Source organism: Marmota marmota, unplaced genomic scaffold (genome assembly GCF_001458135.2).
Source record: "Marmota marmota marmota unplaced genomic scaffold, marMar, whole genome shotgun sequence".
NCBI classification, from domain to species: domain Eukaryota; kingdom Metazoa; phylum Chordata; class Mammalia; order Rodentia; family Sciuridae; genus Marmota; species Marmota marmota.
This window is the reverse complement of record NW_026000241.1, coordinates 1,573,190-1,583,428: the sequence shown is the minus strand read 5'-3', so window position 1 is coordinate 1,583,428 and position 10,239 is coordinate 1,573,190. Positions and strand designations below refer to the sequence as shown.

The window sequence follows — 10,239 nt, the reverse complement described above, 5'->3', positions numbered from 1 at the left end:
TCCTCGCTAGGGATTGAACTAAGGGGTGTTTAACACTGAGCCACATCCCTAGCCCTCTTTACTTTTATTTTTTATTTTATTTTATTTATTTATTTTTTTTAAATATTTATTTATTTAGTTAGTTATTGGCAGACACAACATCTTTGTTTGTATGTGGTGCTGAGGATCGAACCCGGGCCGCACGCATGACAGGCGAGCGCGCTACCACTTGAGCCACATCCCCAGCCCTACTTTTATTTTTATTTATTTATTTATTTTGGTGTCAGGGATTGAATCCAGGGGCACTTAACCACTGAGTGACATCCCTAGTCCTTTTTAATTTTTTTTAAATTTTTATTATTATTGTTTAAAAATATTTTTAGTTGAAGAATGAATACAATGACTTAAATTTTTTATATGGTGCTGAGGATGGAACCTAGTGTCTCACACATGCTAGGCAAGTGCTCTACCACTGAGCCACAAACAGTGACAGCCTCCTTTTTTATTTTGAGTCAGGGTCTTGCTAAATTGCTTAGGGCTTTGCTAAATTGCTGAGGCTGGCTTTGAATTTGCAATACTCCTGCCTTAGCCTCCACAGTCACTGGGATTATAAGCCTGTACCACCATGTCCAGCACCCTTTTTATTTTGAGAAAGGGTCTTACTGAGTTGCCCAGCTGAGCTCAAACTTGGTGATTTTCCTGCCTCAGCCCCAAGTAGCTGGGATTACAGGTACTACTACAACCAGCAGAATAAAATTCCTAAGAATAATTTAACATGAAGCTAGGCATGGCATACTATTGTGTTCAGATGAATTTTAGACACTTTGAAGGGATTAGCTTTATAGTATGTGAATAAAAGTGTTTTTGAACAAAACAAAACATAATCAGAGCTCTGCCCCTTACCAAGTAAGACTAGATTTCAGTCACCACTGTGTACAGTGAATGCCTTCAGGGTAGGGGGTGTAGCTCAGTGGTAGAACATAGGCCTAGCATGCAAGGTCCTGGGTTCAATCCCCAGTACTGCAAAAAAAAAAAAAAAAAAAAAGTCTGCCTTCAGAACATGTACCCTCTAAAGCCTCTTTTCACGCTTTTTCCACTGTATGCTTGTGACCCTATCACATTGTCACTGCCACTGATGTTACTGATGTCTGAAATACTTACATTCAAGTTTATTTTTAGAGCAATTTAAGGCAACCATTAAGAAATGTGCTATTAGGGGTTGGGGCTGGAGTTCAGCAGTAGCATAGTTGCCTGGTGTGAGTAAGGCATTGAGTTCGATTCTCAGCACCTCATGTAAATAAGTAAAATAAAGGTCTATCAACAACTGAAGAAAAATTAAAAAAAGAAAAAAGGAAATGTGCTATTGAACTGGGCGCTGTGGTACCTGTAATCCCTGTGACTCTGGAGGCTGAGACAGTAGGATTGAAAGTTCAAGGCCAGTCTCAGCAATTTAGTGAGGCCCTAAGCAACTTAATGAGATCTTGTCTCAAAATAAAAAGGAATAGGGATATAGCTCAGTGTTAAAAGCCCCTCTGGGTTTAGTCCCAGTACCAGGGGGGGAAAAAAAAAAAAAGAAAGAAATTTGCTATTGAGCCGGGTCCAGTGGCCATGCCTATAGTGCCAGCTCCTTGGGAAGCTGAGGAGGAGGATTGCAAGTTGAAGACCAGCCTCTGAAATGTAACAAGACCCTGTCAAAATAAAATTTAAAGAAAAGGGCTAGGGATGTTGCTCAGTAGGAGAGTGCTTGCCTATCATGTACACAATTATGAGGTCCTGGGCTCTGTCCCTGGCATCAGGAGAAAACAAGAAATACAGAAAAATGGAGTCAGTGCCTGAGTTTAGACATGTGACCAGGATTGGTTTGGACCATAATCCCCAAAGGTACAATCCCAGATTGCCATAACCTGAAATGTTGAAGTTCAGGAAAGATCAAAATCCTTAAAGCCCAAAATTCAGAAAATATAATTGTGGAAAAAATAATTTAAAAAAAATCAAAAGAGGAGCTGAGGTTGTGGCTCATAGGTAGAGCACTTGCCCAAGGCACTGGGTTCGATCCTCAGCACCACATAAAAAATAAAATAAAGGTATTGTGTCCTCGTGTCCTCCTACAACTAAAAAATAAATGTTTAAAAAAAAATCAAAAGAGCTGGGCACCTTGGCGCATGCTTATATTCTCAGTGACTCTAGAGGCTGAGTCAGGAGGATCACAAGTTTAAAACTAGCCTTAGCAACTTAGGCCCTAAGCAACTCATTGAGACCCTGTCTCAAAATAAAATATAAAAAAGGGCTGGGGTTGTGGCTCAGGGGTTAAGCACACTTGGGATAAATTCCCAGTTACCCCGCCGCCTTAAATCAAAAGACATTTATTTATACTTTTAGGGGCTAGGGTTATAGAACATGGCTTAGCATGCCCATGTTGGATGGGCATGATTGGATCCTGATTGGATTCCTGCCCCCCCCCCCACCAAAAAAAGAGAGAGACATTTATTTGCTTTTATTTATTTATTTTTTTTAACTACACATGACATTACAACGATCTTGACAATTCATACATTAGAATCAATTGGGGTATAATTTCTCATTTTTCTGATTGTACAGATTGCAGAATCACATTGGACATACAGTCACCTATATACATACAGCAATCATAATGTCTATTCTATTCTGCTGCTCTTCGTATCACCCCTTCCTATTTCCTACTGTTGTTTTGCAGTACCAAATGGCCTATATCCACAGCCTCTTTCTTTCATTTATTCTTTTATTTTATTCTGACACAGGATCTTGATAAGTTTCATATGCTGGTCTGGAATTTTTTTCTACCTATATCAGCCTCATGATTTACAGTGGTGTGGTACTTCACCCAGTATTTAAAAATTTTAAAAGGGATATGTGAGCCAGGTGTGGTGGCATATGCTTGTAGTCCCAGCTACTTATGAAGCTGAGATATGAGGATCACGTGAGTCTACAAGTTTCAGACCAGCCTGGGCAACATGATTCCGTGTCTCAAAAGTAAACACAAACAGGGCTGGGGTTGTGGCTCAGTGGTAGAGTGCTCGCCTAGCATGCATGAGGCACTGGGCTCGATCCTCAGCACCACATAAAAATAAAAAATAAAGATATTGTGTCCACCTAAAACTAAAAAAATAAAATAAAATAAGAAAAACAAACACAAACAGATATTTGAAAAACAAAATGATAGAGCCACGTGTAGTGCATGCTAAGCAGCTGCTCTACCACTGAGTTACAGCCCCAGCCCAGTCACACTACTACATGAAAACAGCAAAAGGCCAGGTACAGAACATGTATATACAGTGTTCTCTCAGCTCGGTGCCATGGCACACACCTGCAATCCCAGCCACTTGGAAGGTTGGGGCAGGAGGATTGCAAAGTCAAGTCCAGCCTCCTCAACTTATTAAGACCCTGTATCAAAAAAAAAAAAAAAAAATTAAAGGGCCTGGGATATACCTCAGTGGTAGAGCACCTGCCAACACCATGGCACTGGGTTCAATCCCCCCTGGGTGAGAAGCATACTTTATAGACCTCTTTATGTAATAAAATAGGCAATAAATTTTAAAAAAAGAAGAAGAAGAAGAATGTTCCAGTAGTGAGGTGAGGGAACTGTTACACTAGCAAATTTGTGAAGACAGTGAAAGGTTTGGCGCAGCAGAAAAATCCCTGATTATAATAGTCACCCAAGTCCATTTTTTAAAAATATACTTTTTTTTTTTTAGTTGTTAAAGGACTGTTATTTTGTCTATTTATATAAGGTGCTGAGAATCAAACCTAGAGCCTCACACATACTAGGCTCTACCACTGGGCCACAACCCCAGCCCTTACCCAAGCCCATCTTCTGGATCAGAAAACCATTTGAAGTCACAACAGGGTCATGGCAGGGCTGGCGAGGTAGCCATAGTCTGGAATACACCCTCTTGTTTCTGTTAGTAGCTAGGCTGCCAGGCTGATGCATCTCTTGTGTCTTGGCCAGGTGGCTGTCCAACCGGCGGAGGTATGAGCTGGGTGCAAGCCATCCTTCTGACCCGAGGCCTCTCAAGGGGCTGGGGAGGCATCTGTGGGGCTGCCCTCACTGGAGCCCCCTTCTCTCAGGTAACCAGCAGGTGGGCATTGTATCAGGATGGAGGGAGGAAGGCTTGGGACTTGCTTTTTTTAAAATTTGTTTTAGTTGTAGATGGACACATACCTTTATTTTATTTGTTTTTATTTTTATGTGGTACTGGGATCAAACCCAGTGCCTCACGCATGCTAGGCAAGCGCTCTACCCGTGAGCCTGGGACAATCCCTGCCCTGGGACTTGCTTTTAACCCTTCTAAAATCTACTCAAAGGAGTCAGCTCTGGTTGGTCTGAGCTGGCCCTTCTGTGCTGAAGGCCCATAAAAAGTCCCTAATTTATGTATGTATTTACTGGTGCTGAGAACAGAACCAGGGCCTTGCACATGCCAGACGAGTGTTCCACCCTAAGCCCCCTAACTTATTTTAAGGGGTGCTAGTACTCATGTGGGCCAAACCATTGACTTTGAAATTAAGGACATACGAGCTAAGGAGATTTGGGTGATAACTATGGGCTGCTCCTGCAAGCAGGTATAGAGATGGACACAGAAAATTGAACTTACTTCCTGTACCAAAGTGACCTGAAAGTAGAAGCATGTCAGTAGCCATAGGTCACAACAGCAGTAATGGAAGGGTAAGCGCTGCCTTGATGAGCAGTTACCCAGCCTGGTCCTGTGCTGTCCACTTCACTTCCAGCATCCCATTTGTGGGGTTTCCCCTTCACTGTGCATTCTAGTGTTTCCTTTCTGATTTGTGCCCTATGCCCACACCACCTGTAGTATTAATTGGCTGAAATTTCACTTCAAATGAGTGCCTTTTTTTTTTTTTTTTTCTTTTTGCAGTGCTTGAGATGCAACTAGAGCCTCACATGTTAGGCAAACGAGCGCTCTGACACTGAACAGATGGAGAATCACGCTCCATCCCTATTTTATTTATTTATTTATGATACCAGGGATTGAACTCAGAGGCACTTGACCACTGAGCCACATCCCCATCCCTTTTTTGTATTTATTATTTAGAGACACGGCCTCACTGAGTTACTCAGCACCTCGCCATTGCTGAGGCTGGCTTTGAACTCCTGATACTCCTGTCTCAGCCTCCCAAGCTGCTGGGATTGCAGGCGTGCGCCACGGCCCCTGGCTCCAGCTCCTATTTTACATCTGATTTAATCAGGACATGGACTGGCTGTTGGGGGCAGCAGCAGAGTAGAGAGTGGAGAGCTCCAGTCTTCACTCTATTGCTTTGCAGCCATGTGGTCCCAGGCATCCCACTTCATCTCCCCGTTCCTCAGTTCCTCATCTGTAAAATGAACATGAAAATGCTTCCTCTTGTGGACAGTTGTAAAGATTAAATGAGCCTCACATTTATAACCTGCTCGAGGACTGCATTGCTTGCTTAGTATGTGTGTGGCCCTGGGTTTGATCCTCAGCACTGCAAAAAAAAAAAGTTCATAAAAAATGGCTCAACAGTTCCTGGCAGGGAAGACTGTCAGTATTGCTCCTGCATTGTGTTTTGTCACTCTGTATTGGTGTCTGATCTTGGGTTTGTAACCCACTACCGTATTCCTCAGAGACCCTCAAGATGCCAAGGGCCTCTCAGGAAAGAGATTACAGCAGCTGTCCTCTGTCCCCAGGTGCTCCCCCAGGCCTTGCGGGGCCTCCACTGTAGTACAACTACCCACAACTCTGAAATGTCACTGGTTCCTCATCCACCTGAGCCCCCGAAGAAGCCCATTAAGGCCCTGGCGCCCCATGAGGAGCTGTTTAGGCAGGAACCAGGTGGGGAGCGAGACAAAGCAAGCTTTGTGCGGGCTGTGCAGAATTTTGGGCAGTACAACGTGCGCAAGCGTGGCCACGTTGACTTCATCTACCTGGCCCTGCGTAAGATGCGGGAGTATGGCGTTGAACGGGATCTGACCGTCTACAACCTGCTCCTGGACATCTTCCCCAAAGAGGTCTTCCGGCCTCGCAGCGTCATCCAGCGCATCTTCCTCCACTACCCTCGGCAGCAGGAGTGTGGGATTGCTGTCCTGGAGCAGATGGAGAATCACGGTGAGGCCTGGGCACAGCTCAGGGTGGGGCAGTGGGTGACCCTCACAGCAGGCCACCTCCTGCTCCAGTTCTTGGGCTCCTCCATCACTCCATGGCTCCACTTCTTTCTCTCTCTCGTCCTTTTCCTGCCTCCTTCTGACTTTCCCTTTGATTTTGTTATCTGTCCCCTGACTTCAGTTTTCTATCTTCCTCTTCCCTTTCACTCCTCTCCCTCCCTCCCTGAGGTAATGTCTGCATCTGCCTGGCACAGGAGTGATGCCCAACAAAGAGACAGAGTTTCTGCTGATCCAGATATTTGGACGCAAAAGCTACCCCATGCTCAAGTACCTGCGTATGCGGCTATGGCTCACCCGCTTCAAGAACATCAATCCCTTCCCTGTGCCCCGTGACCTGCCCCAGGACCCCGTGGACCTGGCTAAGCTGGGCCTGCGGCACATAGAACCTGACCTCAGTGCCAGGATCACAGTATACCAGGTATCTACTCTTGTCCACTCCAGCAACTCTTGCCCCTGGTTGGGTCACATTGTTGCTCCTGGTAGTCCCCTCACCCACCTAAGTGACTGATTGCCTGGCTGAGCCCTCCAGTAGATTCCCATGGCCCTTACTCCTTGCCACAGCTTGACCTCTTAGAATCCATTTGGCTGCTATAACAAAATATTGTAGATTGGATGCATCAGTTCATTTTCCTGTTGCTATAACAAAATACCTGAGCATGGGTGCTTTATAAAGAAAAATGATGCTGGGCTTAATGGCACATGCCTGTAAACCTAGCAACTCAGGAGGCCGAGACAGGAGGGTTCCAAGTTTGAGGTCAACTTTAGCAATTTTGCAAGATTCTAACTCAAAATAAAAAGGGCTAAGGATGTAGTTCTGAGGCAGAGCACCTCTGGGTTCAATTCCCTGTACCAGAAATAAAAAAGAAAAAGAGGTTTATTTAGCTTGCAGTTTCAGAAGTTGAAAATCCAAGATCAGACAGCTCCCATCTGTTTGGCTTATGGTGGAAGCACACGCAGAAGAAATCATACAGAAAGGCAGAGAAATTCAGGGGCCAGCCTCACTTATTTTTTAACAACCCACATTAAAGAGCACCAATCCAGACCTGGGTGGAAACCAATCTGGGATATCAGTCCTGCAAGAACTACATTTGGTCTTTTCCAAAGGGTGATGCCTCCAGTGACCCCATGACCTCCCCCAAGGCCTCACCTGGTTTTGTTGTTTTTGCAGTACTGGTGATTGGATCCTGGGCTTTGCAAAAGCTGGCAATTAGTCTACCCCTGAGCTACATCCCTTTTAATTTTATTTTTTGAGACAGGGTAATCGCTAAGTTGCCCAGCTGACCTCAAACTTGCCATCCTCTTCCTTCAGCCTCTGGAGTAGCTGGGATTTCAGGGGTGTGCCACCATGCCTGGTTGGGAGAGCATTTTATATACATATTCTATACCTCGCCTTTTGTTCTTTTTACTTAATGGTCTAACTGGGCTGGGGGGATATTTAGCTCCTTGGTAGAGAGACTCCCTTGCATGCACAGGGCCCTCCATTACATTCACAGCACCACTAAGTGGGGAAAATCACGACTGGGAGACATTGATCCATCTCAGCTCTTTATAACTTGAAAGGACACACAATATGCATTACAAATGTTGTTCGGACTGGTATTTTAGTCAAAGAATTGTGGATGTTGCAAAACATTGTTTTATTTTGTTGTGTTTTTAAAATTATGTTCAGGGTATAAACTTTGAAAAGATACAAAAGGGAGTTCCTTCTCACTTTGGAACACTGTCCTTTGTTTTTCATGTCTCCTTCTTGAGATATCTGAATGTGAATTATTTTTCTTTTTTTCCTTTTTTTGAGACAGGGTTTCACTAAGTTGCTGAGGCTGGCTTTGATCTTATGCCTGGCTGTTTTTCTTTAATTCACCAGCCCTAAGCACTTGTTCCATGCCAGGCACTCAGTGTTTTAGTACCATCTGAAGAGCCATTATTGTCCTTGTTTTACACTTGGGAGGAACGAAAGGCTGAGGTTATGCAGCTTGTGACAGAGCCAGGATTTTTAACATAAGTGGGCTAGCTCCAGGGTTCCCTTGCTGTGAAGGTCTTTGATGTTGGTGGCTCTGGCCCAATTGGATAGAAAGGAGGAGAGAATTTTATTTATTTTTATGTAGTGCTGAGGATAGAACTCAGTGCCTCACATGTGCTAGGCAATTGCTCTAACAGAGCTACAACCCCAGTCGTGAGGATGGGTTTTTAGTGACATGTAAGGGACCCCATGGAGGAGTACTGGATTTGCTGGCATCCCTTTCTTTCTCCTGGCCGCCTCTGTAGAGGCTGAGGGTCACAGGCTTCTACCCCGATCCTTTTCGCAGATGCCTTTGTCTGATGATTTGACAGGTACAGAAGATCCCGTCCAGCCACACATCGTAGGTAAGGACCCAAGCATGGGGAAGCCACCAGGCCACTGACCTGTCCCAGCCACTTCTGGCTTCTACCAGGCCTGCTGGGTGGGCAGAGCCTCTCAGGACAGCAGGGTACATGTGTGTCCATACCAGGTATCCAGAGTCCCGATCAGCAAGCAGCTCTGGCCCACCATAACCCAGCACGGCCTATCTTCGTTGAGGGTCCCTTCTCCCTGTGGCTCCGCAGCAAGTGTGTGTATTACCACATCCTCAGAGCTGACTTGCTGCCCCCTGAAGAGAGGGTAAGAGTCTAAGCATGGGTGGTGGGCTGGTAGAAAGGGAGGCTAGGCCTCCTTTACTAGATCCTGGGCCTCTGACCCTGCCTCTACCCTGCTTCTCGAGGTAGAAAGTGGAAGAGATTCCAGAGGAATGGAACCTCTACTACCCAATGCAACTGGACCTGGACTATGCAAGAAGTGGCTGGGATGACTATGAATTTGACATTGATGAAGGTAAAAACTTGAGCATGGTAGAGTGCTTTCCTAGCATACACAAGGGCCTGTTCAATGGCCAACACCACATACACATCTAAAAACGCAGGACCCAACACAAGGGGAGGTGTGACCTCTGGAGTCCCCGGCTGAGACACAGCCTATATACCCACTCCCTCATACATGTAATGTGCCCCTAGGGCTCTAGAACTGAGGCCACTCAGGCCTGTCATCCCTTGGTTTTTTCCCTCCCTCCATGTCAAATTTAAGGAGCACTTCTGTGCTAGTGACTGGGTATTATCAGGACAGACCCAGTCCACGAGTCAGTGGGGAGACAGGCAAGTTACATTTTGAGAAGCTCAGGGGAGAAACATGCCACCCAGCCTCAAGTGGGGGCATTCAGGAAGGCTTCCTGGCAGAACCTGGAAGAAGCAGGAGGCATGGCCCACGTAATGAGTCTATGTGAGGGACCACTTGTGCAAAGGTCTTCACCACAAAGTACTTCGAAGAGGTATGGGTAGGGAAGCCGCTACATCCCACCGCTAACTCTGAGGGCCCTCTCTCCCAACAGTGGAAGAAGGACCCATCTTCGCCATGTGCATGGCAGGTGCTCACGACCAGGCGACACTAGCCAAGTGGATACAGGGCCTGCAGGAGACTAATCCAGCCCTGGCCCAGATTCCAGTGATCTTCCGCCTGGCAGGGTCCACAGGGGAGCTCCTAACAAATTCTGGGCTGGAAGAGCCACCCCGGCCCCTGTGCGAGGTCCAGGAGGAAGAAGAAGATCACCGGAAGCGACAGCAGCAGGGCCGGAGTTGAGTGTGAGCGGGCAGGAGGGCACAGGCAGAAGACTGGTGCGAAAGCACAAGATGACCTTTGAGTGTACAGCAAATAAAAGTTTTCCTGCTTGGGGCTGTCTTCCCTCCTTGGCTGTGAAGCAACCCCTCTTAAATATCGCAAATGCTGGGGAGTCAGCGATGGATCCCTCCCACTCGGCAGGCCTACAAGCTCTACTGCCAGGAACTTCACGCTCTCTAAGGGAAATTGAAAAGTAACGAAAAGAGGCGGGTAGAGAGAGCGCATGCGCATATTCTGCTCTAGTTCTCCTTTTGGCGCTGCCGGTCAGTGAGGGTCCGCGAGAAATTTCCCGGTGGCGCCGAAGATGTGCGCCACTTCCGGTCGGGCTCCTAACAACGGGGGAGGCTGGTAACTAGGGTGGGGGGGATGGCGGAGCGGGCGCCGGAGCCCGAGGCGGAGGCGG

At 46.4% G+C, this 10,239-nt stretch overlaps 1 protein-coding gene across 1 annotated transcript in view; it reads left to right on the top strand.

The window, feature by feature from the left end:
- Ecsit (ECSIT signaling integrator) overlaps positions 1 to 9,890 on the top strand; it is a 13,916-nt gene extending 4,026 nt beyond the window's left edge. The window contains exons 3-9 of the mRNA XM_015489061.2: positions 3,965 to 4,083; positions 5,678 to 6,095; positions 6,346 to 6,569; positions 8,458 to 8,515; positions 8,641 to 8,789; positions 8,894 to 8,999; positions 9,550 to 9,890. Of these exons, the coding sequence (XP_015344547.1) occupies positions 3,988 to 4,083; positions 5,678 to 6,095; positions 6,346 to 6,569; positions 8,458 to 8,515; positions 8,641 to 8,789; positions 8,894 to 8,999; positions 9,550 to 9,797 (1,299 nt within the window). The 5' untranslated portion in view covers positions 3,965 to 3,987 and the 3' untranslated portion in view covers positions 9,798 to 9,890. The remainder of the gene's footprint in view (positions 1 to 3,964; positions 4,084 to 5,677; positions 6,096 to 6,345; positions 6,570 to 8,457; positions 8,516 to 8,640; positions 8,790 to 8,893; positions 9,000 to 9,549) is intronic.
- The last annotated feature ends 349 nt before the right edge of the window (positions 9,891 to 10,239 follow it).